General features: G+C 41.5%; 1 protein-coding gene across 2 annotated transcripts in view; it reads right to left on the bottom strand.

The window, feature by feature from the left end:
- The window catches only part of KIF4A (kinesin family member 4A), a 130,513-nt gene that overhangs the window by 8,356 nt on the left and 102,762 nt on the right, over positions 1-19,395 (bottom strand). For both annotated transcript variants that reach the window (XM_032757128.2, XM_032757129.2), the window contains exons 21-28: positions 16,173-16,328; positions 15,950-16,050; positions 10,045-10,174; positions 8,708-8,878; positions 7,923-8,030; positions 6,828-6,905; positions 6,379-6,474; positions 5,652-5,840 (exon numbers count right to left, since the gene is read on the bottom strand). In XM_032757128.2, coding sequence (XP_032613019.1) covers positions 5,652-5,840; positions 6,379-6,474; positions 6,828-6,905; positions 7,923-8,030; positions 8,708-8,878; positions 10,045-10,174; positions 15,950-16,050; positions 16,173-16,328 — 1,029 coding nt within the window. The remainder of the gene's footprint in view (positions 1-5,651; positions 5,841-6,378; positions 6,475-6,827; positions 6,906-7,922; positions 8,031-8,707; positions 8,879-10,044; positions 10,175-15,949; positions 16,051-16,172; positions 16,329-19,395) is intronic.

The raw sequence follows: 19,395 nt of genomic DNA, 5'->3' as shown, positions 1-19,395 counted from the left end.
CTCAAGCTAGTAGGCTCAAGTAATCTGCCCACTTCAGCCTCCCAAAGTGTTGGGATTACAGGTGTGAGCCACGGCGCCCAGCCAGAAGTGCCCTACTTAGTCACCCTTGCCAACGCTAGACATTATAATAACAAAAAATCTCTGCTGCTTTAAGACAGGATGAAAGATGGAGTTCTATGACATGTCCTGGTGATACTTCACCAGGATGACAGTGATCCATTGATTGCTACAGCCTGGGTATGGTCCTTTGGCCATTTACAAATTCATCTAAATGCTTCAAAAATGCTCTGTTACCTCATCCATGTTTCTCTATTTTATCCAAGGGATAATATCATGAGAGCAGTATCTGAAGGGCTGTCATAAAGAATGATTAGGCTCTTATATAGCCAAGACCCATTGGGATGATGTATAGGACAGCACATTTCAGCTAAACAAGAAGTAACTTTCTAACAATTAGTGGAATCCAATGGGTTGTCCTATAAGACTGTGAGCTTCCCCCTACTAGAAGTCTTCAAGCAAGAAGAGGTTAGATAAACACCTGGTAGTGGTATTATAGCACAGTCATGACATACATGACAGATGTAGTTGCGTGAATGCCAGGTACATGAGCTGTAACTTCATCCTATTCTCTCTCACACCAAGAAACAGATTAGAATGTCAAAGACAGAATGTGTCCCTATCACAGGCATAACTACAAATGTATTTAATACATGTATACAGGGTGGGGTGTGTGTGTGTGTGTGTGTGTATGTATGTGTGTGTGTGTGTGTGTGTATCACAACTGCTGGCAACCCACCAGCATGTCCCAGCACCATGGTTGAGAAGTAATAGGGGGACTCTTTTTTTTTTCATTTTCTTTTGTAGAGATGGGATCTTGCTATGTTGCCAAGGCTGGTCTTGAACTCCTGGCATCAAGCAATCCTCCCACCTTGGCCTCTCAAAGTGCTGGGATGACAGGCATGAGCAACCACACCCGGCCAAGGGATTCTTTGTAGAGAGTGGAAAGCAGAGTCTGGGTTTCCCTTAAGCCAGTTGTTCTCAACTCTGGCTGCACATAAGAAATCTCTGGGGAGCTTTTCAAAAACACCATGTCCTACCTCAGACTAATTACATCAGAATATCTGGGGGTGGGGTCCCAGGCTCCATGTTTAAAAGCTCCCTTGGGGGTTCCAATGTGTGGCTAGACTTGAAAACTACTGCTTTAGAGTCCATAATTTCTCTAGCACCAAGCTCAGTGTTACACTGTACCTCGTGCTTCAGAAGGATAAGATCTGGTCCAAAAAAAAAAAAAAAAAAACCAGGATTGGTAAGTGATGCTGTGGCAAAAACAAAAAACAAAGAATACCAGACTAGGAATTAGGAAACTCAGGCTCTAGCCCTATATTTAATGCTTGGCATGACCTTGGACAAGTCACTTCATCCAAGTTAATCTCCATTCTTTTTTTTTTTTTTTAATTTTTAAATTTAGAGATGGGATCTTGCTCGGTCACCGAGGCTGGAGTGCAGTGGCACAATCATAGTTCACTGCAGCCTCGAACTCTGGGCTCAAGTGATCCTCCCACCTTGGCTTCCCAAAGTATTGGGATTACAGGTATGAGCCACTGTGCCCAGGCTATTCCTTCATCAGTAAGGTAGAGGCAAGAATACCTGCTTCCTCTTTTCTGCCAAACGTGACAAATGAGAATATTTGTAAAATGCTTACAGTGCTTTAACAACAATATCTGCATGATATTGTATCCTTCACAAGGTGCTTTTGCATATATTCCTCTTAACTTCTCAGATACCATATAACACCATATAAAAGCATTGTTATTAAAACCCATTTACACAACTTTGACTGTTACTTTGACTCAGGATATTAGTCCTAGAAGGAACCTTATACATAATCTGTTCTAGACCAGGGGGTCCACAACCCCTAGGCTGGGGACCAGTACTGGTCAGTGGCCTGTTAGGAACTGAGCCACACAGCAGGTGAGCTGCAGGCGAGCAAGCATTACAGCCTGGGTTCTGCCTCCTGTCAGATCAGTGGCAGCATTAGAATCTCATAGGAGTAAGAATCCTATTGTGAACTGCACATGTTGCGCACTCCTTATGAGACTCTAACTAATGCCTGATATCTGAGATGGAACAGTTTCATCCCCAAACCACCCCCACAACCAGTCCGTGGAAAAACTGTCTTCCATGAAACCGGTCCCTGATACCAAAAAGATTGGGGACCGCTGTTCTAGACCCTGCATTGCATAGGTAAGGAATCTGAGGCCCAGGGAGACTGACTTGCTCAAGGTTACTCAATGAACCTGTGGCAAACTCAAGACCCATGTCTATCTGGCTTCTAGGTTACTACTTTTTATATGATAGCACATGATTCACCCCCCAGCATCTCCTTAGTACATATAGGAAATGTGGCTGAGTGAGGAAGCCATTAGCTCTGGACAAGTCATCATTCTGGTGCCTGCTTCAGTCTCCTTTTCAGTAATCTAGTGATAGTCCCAGCTAGCTTCAGCTGGGTTGAAGCAGTAATAATAAAGGTCCTCTGTGAAGCATGTCTGCAAGCAGTCTGATCAAACAGCAGTCATAGTATCCATGTACTTTCAGACTGCCAAAAGGTAACTTTAGAGAAACTAGATTTTATGCTAACTTGTTCCCTTTAAAGCCCAGTTATATTCACTTTCCAAATTATAAAATCAGGGGAAAAGCCTAGAAAACAATAATTCCTCATTGTTTTAGATGTAGGATTTATCACTAATAGCAAATATTATTTACTGCAGTATTTGCTATACTTCTGTGTTGCCCTTTTAAGCTTAGAGCAACAGTGCTATAATAAATATATGAAGCTTTCCTTGAGGACAAGTATACCTGTATTCGCCTCACATTTGGAAATTCCTTTCCAGAGCTTTAGGCCCTCTACCATTTTTCTTTTCTTTTTTTTTTTTGAGACAGTCTTGCTCTGTATCCCAGGCTGGAGTACAGTGGTGTGATCTCAGCTCACTGCCATCTCCACCTCCTGGGTTCAAGCGATTCTCCTGCCTCAGCCTCCCAAGTAGCTGGGATTACAGGCATGTGTCACCATGCCTGGCTGATTTTTGTATTTTTAGTAGAGACAGGGTTTCGCCATGTTGGCCAGGCTGGTCTCAAACTCCTGACCTCAGGTGATCCACCTGCCTCGGCCTCCCGAAGTGCTGGGATTACAGGCATGAGCCACACCTGGCCTCTAACATTTTTCTGTGTGTGCTTCTCAACTCTGCCTCCTATTACTTAGCTGACCTTTTAATCTACATTCAGCTCATGCTCTCTACTTCAACTATAGTAAAACGTCCATAAATGTTTGTTGAGTAAATGAATGAAAGACAGACACGCTCTGACCCATTTTCTCTAAGTGTCCCAACTCTCTGTTCCACTACCATCTTCAAGTCTTAGGAATATGCTATTCATTGTGCCAGAAATGTCTCCCAGTTGCTCCCAAGACTGTATTTCCCTTTCTGTCTTACAACGCAGCAATAGTCACCTCTTTCATGGCATTTTCTTAAATTACACCTCCTTGGTTTGGCTTTATAGTCACTCTTAAAAACTTGCATGGTGGCTCACGCCTGTAATCCCAGCACTTTGGGAGGTCGAGGTGGGCAGATCACCTGAGGTCAGGAGTTCGAGACCAGCCTGACCAACATGGAGAAACCCCATCTCCACTAAAAATACAAAATTAGCCGGGCATGGTGGCAGGCACCTGTAATCCCAGCTACTCAGGAGGCTGAGGCTGGAGAATCGCTTGAACTCGGGAGGAGGACGTTGTGGTGAGCCAAGATTGCACCATTGCACTCCAGCCTGGGCAACAAGAGTGAAACTCTGTCTCAAAAGAAAAAACACAACAAACAAACCAAAAACTCCCCAGTCCATCTCCCTGAGACGAATATCCTGAGGTTCTATGGTAGGCTTCTATTCCTTTACCTTGTTTTCCCATTAGATTATAAACTCTCTGAAGCTAAGGATGAGCTCTTAGTTTCACTATGAACACATGATATGTTGCATTCTTGATGATTCTGACTGACCAAATGACTTACCACCATGGCTGTCTATACCTTATGACTTGCTTCATCCTGGTGGTGTGGGTTTATAAGGCTTAGTTCCCCAGGTGATGAGCTATAGGCTAATCAAATCAAATAATGTAGGAAGCCAGCTAAGGTAACTTGTGAACTGTTCTCTTTAAGTGGAATGTGGCTGCAGGGCACAGTTGGGGGTAGTGGTGCTGAACTGTAATGCCTGGGAAGTTAATGTTTCAACATAAAACATCTAGGTTTGAGTAGGACTATCATTGTATAAGCAAATAAAGCATGCCTAAGTCAGATTGTTCCTAACTAGCCTTAACTTAATGTGTTTGATCTTAATTATTAGCTTTTTCTGTAATTCCTTTTGTTCCTTAGCCTAGAGAGTAAAATTACTCTGTTAGACAAAGATAAAGTACCCACTCAACTTCTGGTCTATAGTTTTTACTGACATAACTATGATGTGGGGGAAACAAACTGGACTTGGAGTCAGAATATTTGGTTTCAAGTCCTGACTGTCACTTAGTTTTACGACCTTGGGCAAGGTCATTTCCCTCCTGCGGGTCGGGAGTCCATCTGGAAAATGCAAATAGTAAATATCTCACTGGATTTTTTTTTTTTTTGAGACGGAGTCTCACTCTTGTTGCCCAGGCTGCAGTGCAATGGCATGATCTCGGCTCATCGCAACCTCCATCCTCCCAGGTTCAAGTGATTCTCCTGTCTCAGCCTCCCGAGTAGCTGGGACTACAGGCATGCGCCATCACGCCCAGCTAATTTTGTATTTTTAGTAGAGACGAGGTTTCTTCCTGTTAGTCAGGCTGGTCTCGAACTCCCAACCTCAGGTGATCTGCCTGCCTTGGCCTCCCAAAGTGCTGGGATTACAGGTGTGAGCCACTGCGCCCGGCCCTTCACTGGATTTTTTGTGGTGATTAAAAGTGGTAATATATATGAGAATGGTTTATAAACTGTAAAGTGCTATAAAAACATAAAGAATTGTTATGATCATTTTGGGATCAGCTTCAATGAAATGGTATGGAACATTACCTATTCAAATTGATAAGAACCTGAAAACAAGAAGAGAGCCAACTTGTGCACTCAAGCAGCCCTCTATACTAGCCCCAGGTTCTACACAAAGATGGCCCAACAAGCCCCCCTTTAGTGGAGTCAGTGCCTCTAAATGATAGCTAAAGGGTATGGGGCCAACACATTCCTAGATTCAGAAAACTATCCCAGTGGCAGTGAATGAATACTAAGAATTAGAACCCCTGACAAAGTTGAAGAGCTAGGCCGGGCACGGTGGCTCACACCTGTAATCTCAGCATTTTGGGAGACCGAGGCAGGCAGATTGCTTGAGGCCAGGAGTTCGAGACCAGCCTGGCCAACATGGTGAAACCCTGTCTGTACTAAAAATACAAAAGTAGCTGGGTGTGGTGGCGCACGCCTGTGATCCCAGGTACTCAGGAGGCTGAGACACGAGAATTACTTGAACTTGGGAGGCAGAGGTTGCAGTGAGTCGAGAATGCACCACTGCACTCCAGCCTGGGTGACAGAGTGAGACTCTGTCTCCAAAAACAACAACAAAACAAAACAAAAAGTTGAAGAGCTGGCTCCTACCCCTTGGATGTTCTTCCTGGACACCTTAACTAATTTTGTTGGCTTCCATTCCTCATCATCCCCCTCATCATCGCCACCATCACCATCACCATCCTCATGCTCATTCACAGAATGTTCTGAACAATATTTTAGATCCTCGATGTCCATGCTTTGCTCCAGGAACTTTTCTTTAACACGAGAAGGTTTTGGCTAAGAAAAAAGGTTTGGAGTAGTTTAGTTATTTAATAAAAATTAAAAACTATATATGCATCATATCTTCCCAGTAGCTGTTGCCAGCTATATTCTCAGAGCAAAGATTTCAGACTCTCTCAAATCCACCCCACTTGGCTTTACCAATCAGAAGAAATTCTGCTTTAGCCTTTGGCTTTGCAGAGTCTTTGAAGGCAGTGAAATTGGAGGCTGACCAATCTGAGGGAGGAAAGGGAAACTCATGATATGATGAGATAAGTATCTTTGGATGGACAGCTGAACATTATTGCTCTTTTCTACTGTTCCTCCTCCTCAGTTGTGTTAGGTAATGCCTATCCATGGCCCAAAGTCAGCCTTCTGAGGAGTAAGAATGCCTACTTTCCTTAGGATTGAACTGTAGTTTTATCTGGGACTCCAAAGAAAAGTGAGATGCTAGAATTTGGGAATTTTAACTGTCAACTTCTTATAAAGGGCAATTTTAGCACACTCACCCCAAACCTAAGCTGTGCAAAGGTATCACAGGCACTGATCATTTTACCTTAGGTGGGACATATTCAAAAGAAGAGTCTGGAGATAGAAGGGTATCCTTAGGAAGATGTTTCTGTCTGCTGGCTACCTGGAGGAGGGTCAGTTTCTATTTGAAAAGAAGAGACAAAGTATATAATGCAGGGCAGCTTCTGGGAGTGTTCATAGCTAAAACAGATACCAGACCTAGGCTAGCTCAATGTTAAACCATAGTAAAGTGAGGCAGGATTATAGTAGAGTACGTTGACTCCCACTTTCCAATATCAACAATATTAGATTCAGAAAATGGCAAATTTAAAAACTTATGTTTATTCCACTTTGAAATGCATATGTCACATGGAAACTAAATGTAGACCTCATGAAATAGAGCCAAGTCACCACAATGGGGGTTGGTCCCAAGAGCTGCCCTCAGTAGCAACGGGGTCTCTTAGGGCTTATCAAGTGGGTGGGAAACTGTATTACCTGCTTGATGATTTCATTCTCCCGGAGAAGCTGCTGATTTTGCTCACACACTTCTCGCATCTTCTCAAGTTCTTCATCCTATTTCCAGATAGTGCAGTGATATATGGGGTTATTTTGGGCACTACATGTGGGTTACCAAACAACTCACATAGATGAAAACATACTGCTGCCAAGTTGCTGGCAGCAGATGGTTTCTGCACAGCAGGCATTGGCACTCAGAAAAATGTCTGATTCCCAGTTCCTAGGTGCCCTGAATGCCACTTCTATTCCAATGCTTCCCAGCAGCTCTGACCACATTCATAGGAACCATGGACTCTGCCTGACAAGCCTTCCTTATTCTTTTCCATTCCTTAGCTTCATATCCCTTATTCACATTCGGATGCTGATTAAGAAACCCGCAGAAACTTAGCTCTATTTTCTTGAAGTCTATAGATGCTTCTCTTTACCCTTCTCAACACAGACTAGGCAGTTTACTTGCTACTTTAGTAAGCCTGACTGAACTACCTGGCACCTAAGACACCCAGATTCGTGCATACAACCTTAACTAGTTTGCTTATGTCTTAGATGGAAGGTGCCAAGGAAACCCTACAGACTGGTGGTTCAGGAAAAAGATTCTAAGTTAGACTAAAATAGTGCTACAACATGCTACTAAAGGGTGTGGTGTTCCTAGCCTCTGGAAGAAATTCAGACCCCAGGCATTTTACAAATATGTCAGGTCTCAGCACAGAAGAACAAGCTCTTCATACCATTTGAATGGCCCTAGGATTCTAAGTAACTACTGGATGATTGGATGATTTCACTTCCTCAACTCTTTAGAGCTCAGGGTTGAGGCCAAGAACCACAAGGCCTCAGAGTCTGATATGGAGTATGTGCTGCCATTTTGGTACCAAAAATGAGGTTATTCCTATATGTGGCTACACTCTAAGTACCCCTAACCTGATCAAATAGGGCCTAAAGGCAGCAGAGGCTACCATTATAAATACTTTTTCCAGTAGTTAATTACTCTCTGCTGCAAGTACAAGGGTCTAAATGAGATAAGATTCTCAGTCAGTACTGTGAAACTCATCTCTGGAGACCTCTCCCTCGTGATCATACCTGACACTTCAGTGTGCTCAGCAGCTGCTGTTCCTTTTCACTGACTGATTCCTCTAACTGCTTCTCTGCCATTTGGCTTTGCTGCAGCTGGCTGAGAAGGTACAGCACCTAGAGAAAGACATGACCCAGTGGGTGGTAACAAAGGTACCAAGGGGAAAAAGAAATTTTGACTTAGTTCAAGCAGTGATCCAGGTGACTGCTCTCTTGTGATTTAGAAGTAAACTGTTCTCATTTGCTGTCATGGCATGAAGTAGTAAGTACAGCATGGATGTTTCTCAGCATAGCTTTTTTTTTTTCTTTCTGTTGCCCAGGCTGGAGTGCAATAGCACGATCATGGCTCACAGCAACCTCTGCCTCACGGGTTCAAGCGATTCTCCCACTTCAGCCTTATGAGTAGCTGGGATCACAGGTGCACGCCATCACACTCAGCTAATTTTCTGTATTTTTTTGTAGAGATGGGGTTTCACTCTCCTGGACTCAGGCAATCTGCCTGCCTTGGCCTCCCAAAGTGCTGGGATTACAGGCACGAGCCACCACGCCGGGCCTGTTTCTCAGCATGTTAATATTGTTAATACTCATATTTAAGTTGGAAACCAAGAGCCATTGTCACTGGTATGTATAAAGTTAGACAAGTCACGTCTCTGCTTCGGGTTTCTTATTTGCAAAATTTAGAAAAGGCCACGTGGACTTTTGAAAGAAATTTCATACCCCCACTTTTTTTTTAAACTAACAATACAAGGCAATGATAGTTTCACAGTATAGCTTCTTGACTTGCTAGAGTTTACCTTCTCTTGGTGCTGTTGCTCCATTCTGACCAGCTCAGCTTGTAACTCTGTCTCTATCTCAGCAAAATGATTTCGTTCCTCAAACAGCATCTTCTGCATGTCAGCGCAGCTGGTCTTGCTCTGTTTCAGGCTGCTTTCAAGTTTGCTTACCTGTATTTTGGAGGACACCAGCTGGAAGGAATAAAAGATCAGTTTATTTGAAGAATGACCACCTTTCTTTCCCCCTTTCAACAGGCAGGATAATGTCAGCTTTCTCGAAAGGGTCGGAGAAAAATTCCTCCATGTCAAAGTCTATTCTTATTTTTTCATGTCATATGGATTCCAACATTGAATAGTAAATATACTAGTGTTCTATTCCCAGGCCAAGAGTCCACCTTTCTGCTGAGACTTGTATCCTGGGGCTAGAAGCCACCGCTAAGGGCCATTTTATTTCTTGCTCTGCCTCAAGGCAAGAATAAACCTAACCCGAACAGTATCTGACAATTACAAATTCTGATATTTAAGAAGTTCTTCCTTAATTTTTAAGCAAAATCCACAGGACACACCCTTATGGCCAATTATGTCCCATTTCAGAATGTCTATATTCACATGTTAGAACTCGTAGACTGAGACTGCAGATCTGGCTCTGCAGGCTACATATCCTACACTGGCCTAGTTTTACATTCACTACTAGCCCAGATGGTGAACATCATAAGTACCAGTGTTCACAAGACTGATCAAGATTTCCTTAGTAGAACAAATCTGCTAAGCTAACACAAAAATGTATAAAGGGTAGCATTGTTTAAACTTGTGGGTTTGGAGTTTGTATGCCTGTCTTGAGTGAAAATGCTTCAATCACCAGAGGCAATCAATTTTCATTCCTCTTGTGACAATGTAAGGTGACATATCATTTTAAGGTCAGCAAAGATGGCTTTTCCTTAAAATGAATCTTTATATGTCAAAAGATGCTTACGTTTTCCCTTTTCTAGACTGGATCTTAAATTTTTGAATATACATCTCATAGGGGTTTTAGAAAGTAGTACAGTATAACAGTTGATGTTTAGCCAGTGACCCACTATGGCATTCTGGTCTTTCCTAATAACAAGAGCTAACATGCATTCAGCACTTGCTATAGGCCAGTCACGACGGGCATCAATTTGTGAGTCATATTATCTTTTTGTAAGTGACTGGCCTGTACTTGCTTACACCAACCTTTATCTACTAAACTCTCTGATGTTAGTGTTATTGGGGTTTCTACCATGAAAAGTGGCAATAACACTTTGACAATATTTCAAGGCTAACATCCCATTTCAACCTACACAGCCAGCCTCCTTACTGCTGGTTAGAGTGATGTTTACCTCTCCAATCAAATATTTCAGGGCACACTTGGCTTCCAGAATGGTGGCAATATTCTCCCAGCGTTGTTTTGGTCTGTCTTCACTTTCTGCATCCAGCAGTTTCTGCTGTAGGTCAGCAATCTGAGCACTCCTTCAGGGAAAGAAACAGTGAGCCTTATTGCAAGTAAGCCTGAACATCAAGGAGAAGGGGAAAGAGCTCTGAGGGGAAACATCAAATAATTTTATGGATGGAGCTATCAGTTAAATATCATTTAAATAATGTTTGAGTCATCTGGTTAGGATTTTACACAGTATTGCAAATCCTGTAACAAAGGGACTCTAAGAGACTATCTAAATGGTTTTATTCTATTAAATACTGGTTGAAATAAATGGGTTGTAAAGTGGGACTTGGAAAGACATCACAGTAAGGCTTTTGTTGTAGTGGATTGAGTATAATATGTTACTTTGTCTTGAGGCCATATAAGCTCAGACTGTGACATGATGGTCCACCCATGCAAGGATAAGATTCAGGTTGGAGACTTGAAGGGAAAATCTCAAAAGAACAAACAGGTAGATATGCTCTTTACTACAATCAAGTACCAAAATGATACCCATGGCTGGCATTGTGAGAGGTTATCTTGATGTGCCTGCCACAGACCAAGAAGTTTCTAAGAAGACTGGATGTTCTGACCCTGGTTATAGCTTCCAGGTACTTTCTGATCAAGTATGTCCTAGATCAAAGTCTACACAGTATTTCAGTTTGATTAATAGCTTTCTTCTCAAATTTCTTCTGTGTCTAGTGAGAAAGAGCATACCAGCATGTGCTTCATATGTAGTGATAAGTTTGGTACTATAAGGAAGATGGGTATGAAAATAATGTAAGACTGTAGTTCTCAAATTTTGGGGTCTCAGGACCCCTTTACACCCTTAAAAATTATTGAAGACATCTAGGACATTCTGTTCACATGTGTTACACCTATAGAGATTTATAGTATTAGAAAGTACAACTGAAAAAAATTTTAGCTGGGTGCAGTGGCTCACACCTGTAATCCCAGCACTTTGGGAGGCCGAGGTAGGTGGATTACCTGAGGTCAGGAGTTCGAGACCAGCCTGGCCAACCTGGTGAAACCCCAGCTCTACTAAAAATACAAAAATTAGCCGGGCATGGTGGCGGGTGCCTGTAATCCCAGCTACTTGGGAGGCTGAGGCAGGAAAATCACTTGAACCCGGGAGGTGGAGGTTGCAGTGAGCCGAGATCGTGCCATTGCACTCCAGCCTGGGAGATAGAGTAAGACTCCATCTCAAAAAAAAAAATTATTAATTCACTTAAAAATCATAAACCTAGGCCGGGCGAGGTAGTTCACGCCTGCAATCCCAGCACTTTGGGAGGCCGAGGCAGGCAGATTATGAGGTCAGGAGATCGAGACCATCCTGGCCAACATGGTGAAACCCTGTCTCTACTAAAAATACAAAAATTAGTTGGGGGTGGTGGTGTGTGCTTGTATTTCCAGCTACTCGGGAGGCTGAGACAGGAGAATTGCTTGAACCAGCAAGTCGGAGGTTGCAGCGAGCTGAGATTGTGCCACTGCACTCCAGCCTGGCGACAGAGCTAGACTCCGTTTCAAAAAAAAAAAAAAAAAAAAAATCATAAACCTATTGGCGGGGTGCGGTGGCTCGCTCCTGTAATCCCAGCACTTTGGGAGGCTGAGGCAGGTGGATCGCCTGAGGTCAGGAGTTCGAGACCAGCCTGGCCAACATGGTGAAACCCCGTATCTACTAAAAATACAAAAAATTAGCTGGGCCTGGTGGCAGGCGCCTGTAATCCCAGCTACTTGGGAGGCTGAGGCAGGATAATCGCTTGAACCCAAGAGGCAGAGGTTGCAGTGAGCCGAGATCATGTCATTGCACTCCAGCTTGGGTGACAGAGTGAGCCTCTGTCAAAATAAAAAAACAAAAACAAAAACAAAAACCTATTATACATTACATATTTTCTGAAAAGTAGCATTTTCTGAGATAATAAATAGTAAGAAAAGGGATTATTTTACACTTTTGCAAATCTCTGTAATGTCTGGCTTAGTTGAAGACAGCTGGATTCTTATGTCTCCCTCTGTATGCAATCTTTTGTGACATGTTGTTCTAGTTGATGTAAATGAAGACAATCTGGCCTCACATGAATATGCAGATGGTAAAAGGAGTATTTTAATAGCCTTTTCAGATAACTGCAAATAGTCTTCTCTGAGACTACACTAAAACTCAACAAGCAGTACCTCCTTAAGAGTTAGTTGCAATGTTGAATCTGAAACTTATTAATAAACTTTTTTGTATTCTCTCATATTAAAATTCATCAGTCTATCTTGCAATCTGAATGGCTCATTTACCAATACATCATTCTATAAAATGCCATTTGGACAATATTAGTCCAGAGTCATGCAGATCTTCCAAATGTTAACACATTTCATTCTATAAAATATATATTTTTAAAATCACACTTGTTAATATCACTACTGGTCTTATCAGAAAAGTTATGAAAAACTGTCAAGTTCACAGTGGCAGATACAAGTTTTCTAAATCCAAATTTTGCTTGAAAGCTCACATTTTGTCTTAGGTAAAAAACACTGTCAGCTGTTTTCCTGAAAGCAACAGGCTTGCTCTATTCTTTTTGAGAAAATGTCTGCCAAGTAACCAAGTCTTAATAACCACAGTTTGTCTGTCAGTTGTTCATTTAAGTAAAAATGATGTCCCATGAAAAAAGTGGCCTACTGAGCTCACACCTCAAACAATCGCACAGTGCTTTTCTTGAGACGACCATCACATTCAGCATGCAGCAGAAGTGCTTTCTGTGTTCTTCCTGTTTCGTCACACAGGATGTAACACAGACATGAACTCCAGGGTCCAGATTTAGTAAAATCAACAACTTTCACTGCTTTCGCAACACCACTCTTAATTAAGACTGGCTTGTTTTTTTTAAAACCTGAGAGTATGTAGTGGTGAAGCATACAATGACTACTAGTTCAGGTTGGTGCCACTGCTTTCATTCAGCCTAGGGTGTCAGCACTTTAGCCCACTATGGCTTTTGCATTTTCAGTGCAAATTCCAATGTAGCAAAAAAGGCAAATAATGCCTTAATATTATTATGAAAATAGTTTTGATCACTGGCTCATGAGCTCCCCAGTAATCTGCGGCCCACACTTTGAAAACCCTGGTCTAATGTAGAGTCCTTTCCTTCAACAAGCTTATAGTCTGTCTTTAGAATGACAAAATTAATAAACATAAAACAATAAATATAAAGATAACATGTCAGTAGTATGTCATAATTGAGTATCATAAGTTCTGAAAGAGTTTAGAGAACAAGGAAGATTAGTGAGGGATTAAAAAGTCAGGGAAGTCTTCTGGGAGAGGTGGGGCACAACACTTCAGAGTTGTCACCTATCATTGGCCCTTTCCTGTCTTCTCTGACAATTCATGTCCCTTATCTATTCCAAAATTTAGTTTAAGTCTCATCAGTTCTTAAAAAAATTCTCCTAACTAAACTCACCTCTAATTCCTTCTACTTGGCACCAGCCCTACATTTACATAATCATTTACTTACGCATATGGTATGTAGGTAAATTTTTAACAACCAGCACTTAAAAAGCCAGCTCTTGGCTGGGCACAATGGCTCATGCCTGTAATCCTGGAACTTTGGGAGGCCGAGGCAGGCCGATCACTTGAGGCCAGGAGTTAGAGACTACCCTGGCCAACATGGTGAAACCCTGTCTCTACTAAAAATACAAAAATTAGCCAGGCATGGTGCCATGTGCCTGTAATTCCAGCTACTTGGGAGGCTGAGACATGAGAATCACCTGAACCCGGGAGGCAGAGGCTGCAGTGAGCCATGATCGCGCCATTGCACTCCCGCCTGGGCAAGACTGAGACTCTGTCTCAAAACAAACGAACATAAAACAAAAACAAACAAACAAACAAAAACCCCAGCCCTGATTTGTAACTTTTGTCAGTTTCTGTGGTGTCAATATTCTCACCGTAATCAATTGTAAACTAACAATGGTTTACAACATTCTTGAAATTTTAGCAAATGATTCCCGGACACCACTGTGAGTAATGATACTATTTCCACCTGAGAGCAAGGGCAATGTCATCTATTTTTTCTGTATATCCCAACTGCATCTAGTGTAGCACAAAGCAGGAACTCAAAGGTTGAGTGATTTATAGATCTATCCCAAGATAAAGTTAGTATGTATTGCTAAAACCAGATTAAATGATCCCAAGGTCTTCTGGACAATAAAATTCTATTATCCTAAAACATGATAAAATCTCTGTCAAGGTTCTATTCCTTCTAGATTTCATAAACTGCTTAAAATAATCATGATTAGAAGAGCCTGTGTAGCATAATTTCTGGTCTAGGGCTAGGAGATGAGGGACAGAAGAACATTCATTGACTACTTCTTTTTCTTTTTACTTTTTAGAGCCAATACGAGTGACCACGGCACAGGGAACACAGCCTCAAGAGGTCCTGAGAAAGTGCAGCCTTCACTGAGCACTTCTATTCCTTCTTTTTCTTTTCTTTTTCTTTTTCCTTCTTTTCCTTTCCTTTCTTTCTGTCCGTCTGCCTTTCATTTTTGAGATGGAATCTCACTCTGTCGCCCAGGAGTGCAGTGGCACGATCTCGGCTCACTGCAACCTCCACCTGAGTTCAGTGATTCTCCTGCCTCAGTCTCCCGAGTAGCTGGGACTACAGGCGTGTGCCACCATGCCTGGCTAATTTTTTGTATTTTTAGTAGAGATGGGGTTTCACTGTGTTAGCCAGGGTGGTCTCGATCTCCTGACCTCATGATCTGCCTGCCTTGGCCTCCCAAAGTGCTGGGATTACAGGCAAGAGCCACCGTGCCTGGCCATTTTTTTATTTTTTTGAGATGGAGTCTTGCTCTATCGCCCAGGCTGGAGTGCAATGGTGCAATCTCGGCTCACTGCAACTTCTGCCTCCCGGGTTCAAGCAATTCTCCTGCCTCAGCCTCCCAAGTAGCTGGGATTACAGGTGCCCGCCACCATGCCCAGCTAATTTCTTTTGTATTTTTAGTAGAGACAGGGTTTCACCATGTTGGCCAGGCTGGTCTTAAACTCCTGGCCTCAGGCGATCCACCTGCCTCAGCCTCCCAAAATGCTGGGATTACAGGCATGAGCCACTGTGCCTGGCCCACTGAGCACTTCTAACATGCTAAGTACTGTTATGCACTTTACTAATTTCATTTAATGCTCATGACAACTTTACTTACCACGTTATAGTTATTTTCTTGATGATCTCTAAAGTTCACCTTCTGTGTTGTTGCTCTTCTATTATCATTTGTTTGAAAATTCTGTTATTGGTTCTACATCTTAGAGACACTACTGCATCAAAAATGATGGTGTCTGACTCTCTAGTTATCAGTTAAAAAAATAAATAAAGAGAAAAAATTGTGCTGTACTGCAAAAAGCATGCGCTTTGGAATTAGAGTGTGTTTTGAATCCCAGCTCTGTTGTTTGTTAGCCAGTTAATTACCTTTGGCAAATTTCTTAAGATCGCTGAATTTCCTTTTAAAAATTAACCAATTAACCAGTTATTTATTAAAAAGCCAGTCAAATTTAGCAGCGAGGGGGTTGTATACCAACTTCAGTGACACTAATGTTAATAAGTTCTGATAACCCACTTCCATATGACCAAGTTAATTTTAGATCTCTAAAATGAGAAGAATGATACTTACCTCATAAGGCATCAAAGGGATTGAATAAGAAAATGTATCTAAGATACCTAGTACAGTGTCTGGTTTAAAAAAAATTGTTATTTTCTCGTGTTTTTCCACCATCACAAGGCTTCTGAATCACTGGATTAATAGGTTCTATTTTTGATTCCAGGCATAAATTTTTATAATGGCTTAGAGATAGTCCCTGTTACCTGAATTCCATTTCAGTCTCTAGGCTTTCAATCTGCTTTGTAATAGAATCTTCTGACTCCGAAACTTGACCACGCACTTCAGTAAGGGAGAATGTACGCCTCTGTAAATAATAGTGGGAACAAGGGTGAAATACTAAAAGGAAAGTAATCCTCCAAAGCTATGAGGATTTCTGGGGAATGTAGAGTCTGATTACTGGCAACATTTTTTCATAAGCGTACTTACCCGGAGTTTAGGAGGTGGATTCTCCCCAGATTCCTTTTTTTCTTTGAGTTGAGCCACATCTTGAGCCAGGATCTTTCTATCTTCAAGGAGGTCATTCAGATGGCGTTTGGCTTCCTCAGTACTGACCATAACCTCAATTTCATTTCCAAGCCAATTCTGGAAGAGAAATCAGTGATGTCTGGGTTAGGGATGAGGAATCACTGGCTCATGGACTAGATTCAGCTCCAGACTTAACTTCATTTGGACCAGAGCCCAAGTAACTACAAGTGTGATATCCATTCATACCTACACTTACCAAAATGTCAGTACCTCTCGAAGAGCCTTTAACAGCAACATGCCAAAAGGTCACAAGAAAGAGGCTTTCTCCAGAAAATCTTTCTCCAGATTCCTAGTATTTCTATGTGCCCTGTTCTTTATTTTCTTCATTTTTTTCCTTTGCCCTTAACATAATAAAAAATTGAATATTTTATGATCTATTTAATAAATAAATATCCATTTTTAATTTTTAAAGTAGATGACTGGGATTTTTAAAAAAGGAAACAAGATTCAGTAAATTCACTTTTTATTTATTTATTTAGACAGGGTGTCGCTCTGTCGCCCAGGCTGGAGTGCAGTGGCGTGATCTCAGCTCACTGCAACCTCTGCCTCCCAGGTTCAAGCAATTCTTGTGCCTCAGCCACCCAAGTAGCTGGGATTACAGGCACGTGCCACCACACCTGGCTAATTTTTGTATTTTTTTTTTTTTTTTTTGGAGACAGAGTCTCGCTTTGTCGCCCAGGCTGGAGTGCAGTGGCGCAATCTCGGCTCACTGCAAGCTCCGCCTCCCGGGTTCACGCCATTCTCCTGCCTCAGCCCCTCCGAGTAGCTGGGACTACAGGCGCCCACCACCACGCCCGGCTAATTTTTTGTATTTTTAGTAGAGACAGGGTTTCACCGTGGTCTCGATCTCCTGACCTCGTGATCCGCCCGCCTCGGCCTCCCAAAGTGCTGGGATTACAAGCGTGAGCCACCGCGCCCGGCCTGTATTTTTAGTACAGATGGGGTTTCACCATGTTGGCCAGGATGGTCTTGAACTGCTGGCCTCAAGTGATCCACCCACCTTGGCCTCCCAAAGTGCTGGGATTACAGGTGTGAGCCACCATGCCCAGTCAAAATTCATTTTTTAAAACAGTAACTATCCCTGAGAATATTTCTACTTTTAATGAAGGTATACCATGCTAACAGTAATCAAAAGAAAGCTGGAGTGATTATATTAGAATCAGATGAAGCAGAATTCCTATCAAAAAATAAAACTAGGGATAAAAAGGATTCATGATAAAGGAGCCGATTGTTCAAGAGAATATAATCCTTAATGTTTGTGTCCCTAATAACAAAGCACCAAAATACATGAAACAAAATCATGTACAAGTAAACAAAGATAATATAAATCATAAAAATGTTCAACTGATCCAAAAAAGGAAAAAGCAAGGAAAAAGAAAATGAAGAACAGATGACACAAATAGAAAACAAATAGCAAGATGATAGCTCAAACCTACCTGTATCAATAATCACATTAAATGTAAATTGTCTAAACACCCCAATCAAGTTGTAGAGATTTTCTTTTTTTTTTTTTTCAAAACAAAGTCTTAACAGACTTATTTATTACTAGATATATGAAAATTAATTCCATAATATTTAATTCATGAAAATGACAAAATAATCAAATGTGATGAATAACAGAGCTTCAAAATATAAAATGCAAAATTTGACAAAATTAGAGAGAAAAAATCCACAGGCCGAAGTGCAAATTTTAGTATGTCTTTCTCAGGAAATGATAGAAGAACTGATCAAAAGAAAATAGTAACAGAAACACTATAGTGATCAACACTCTCAGCAAATTTGAACTTATTGGAATTTATAAAATAGTACACTAACAGCTACAAGATATACATTATTTTTTAGAATTATGGCATATCAAATATTTCAAATTGGATTAAAAAGCTAGACATGGCTGGGCACAGTGGCTCACACCTGTAGTCCCAGTACTTTGGGAGGATCACTTGAGGCCCATAGTTCAAGACCAGCTTGAGCAACATAGTGAGACCCTGTCTCTACAAAAAGTAGAAAAATTAGCCACGTATGGTGGTATATGCATGTAGTCTCAGCTAGTCGGGAGACTGACATGGGAGAATCACTTGAGTCCAGGCATTTGAGGTTACAGTGAACTATGATCATGCCGCTGCACTCCAGCCTGGGTAACAGAGTGAGATCCTGTCTATGGGAAAAAAAAAAAAAAAGCTAGACCCAAATATATGCTGCCTATAAGAACCACACCTTGGCTGGGTGTGGTGGCTCACACCTGTAATCCCAGTACTTTGGGAGGCTGAGGCAGGTGGATCACTTGACCCCAGGAGTTTGAGACCAGCCTGAGCAACATGGTGAAACCCCATCTCTACAAAAAATACAAAAATTAGCCAGGCGTAGTGGCATGTGCCTGTAGTTTGAGCTACTTGGGAGGATGAAGTAGTAGAATCATTCGAGCCCAAGAGGTTAAGGCTACAGTGAGCCGTGACTGTGCTACTGCACTTCAGCCTGGGCAACAGAGCAAGATCGAAAGACAGAAAGAAAGAGAAAAGAAAAGAAACACACCTTAAAAATGAAGGCACAAATAGGTTAACATTAAATACACCATGACAAAAAAAAACATACTAACATTAATAAAAAGAAAGTTGGAGGGGCTACAGTAATATCATACAAAGTAGATATTAGAACAAAGAATATTACCAAGAATAAAGAAGTCCATTTCATAATAATACAGGGATCAATTCATCCTAAATGTAGAACTCTAAGGAAAAAATCCATAATTATAGTTGGTGATTTCAATACCTATTTCTCAATAATTGATTGGACGAGTATGCAGAAAATCAGCAAGGATACAATAGACGTTAACAGCACAATCAATCAAATTGCCATGATTGACATTTATAGATACTCCATCCAACAACAGCAGAATACCCATTCTTCTCAAGTACACATAGAACATTTACTAAGATTGATCATACTCTGGGCCATAAAATAAGGCTCAATAAGTTCAAAAGGATTCAAGTCATACGAAGTATGTTCTCTGATCATATTAGAATTAAATTGGAAATCAATAACAAAAAGACATTTGGAAAAATCCCCAAACATTTGGAAACTACATAACACTTCTAAATAACCCATGGGTCAAAGAAAAAAATCAATA

The sequence above is a fragment of the Hylobates moloch genome, unplaced genomic scaffold (assembly GCF_009828535.3).
Source record: "Hylobates moloch isolate HMO894 unplaced genomic scaffold, HMol_V3 SCAFFOLD_7, whole genome shotgun sequence".
NCBI lineage: Eukaryota > Metazoa > Chordata > Mammalia > Primates > Hylobatidae > Hylobates > Hylobates moloch.
This window is presented reverse-complemented; position numbering and strand designations above follow the sequence as displayed.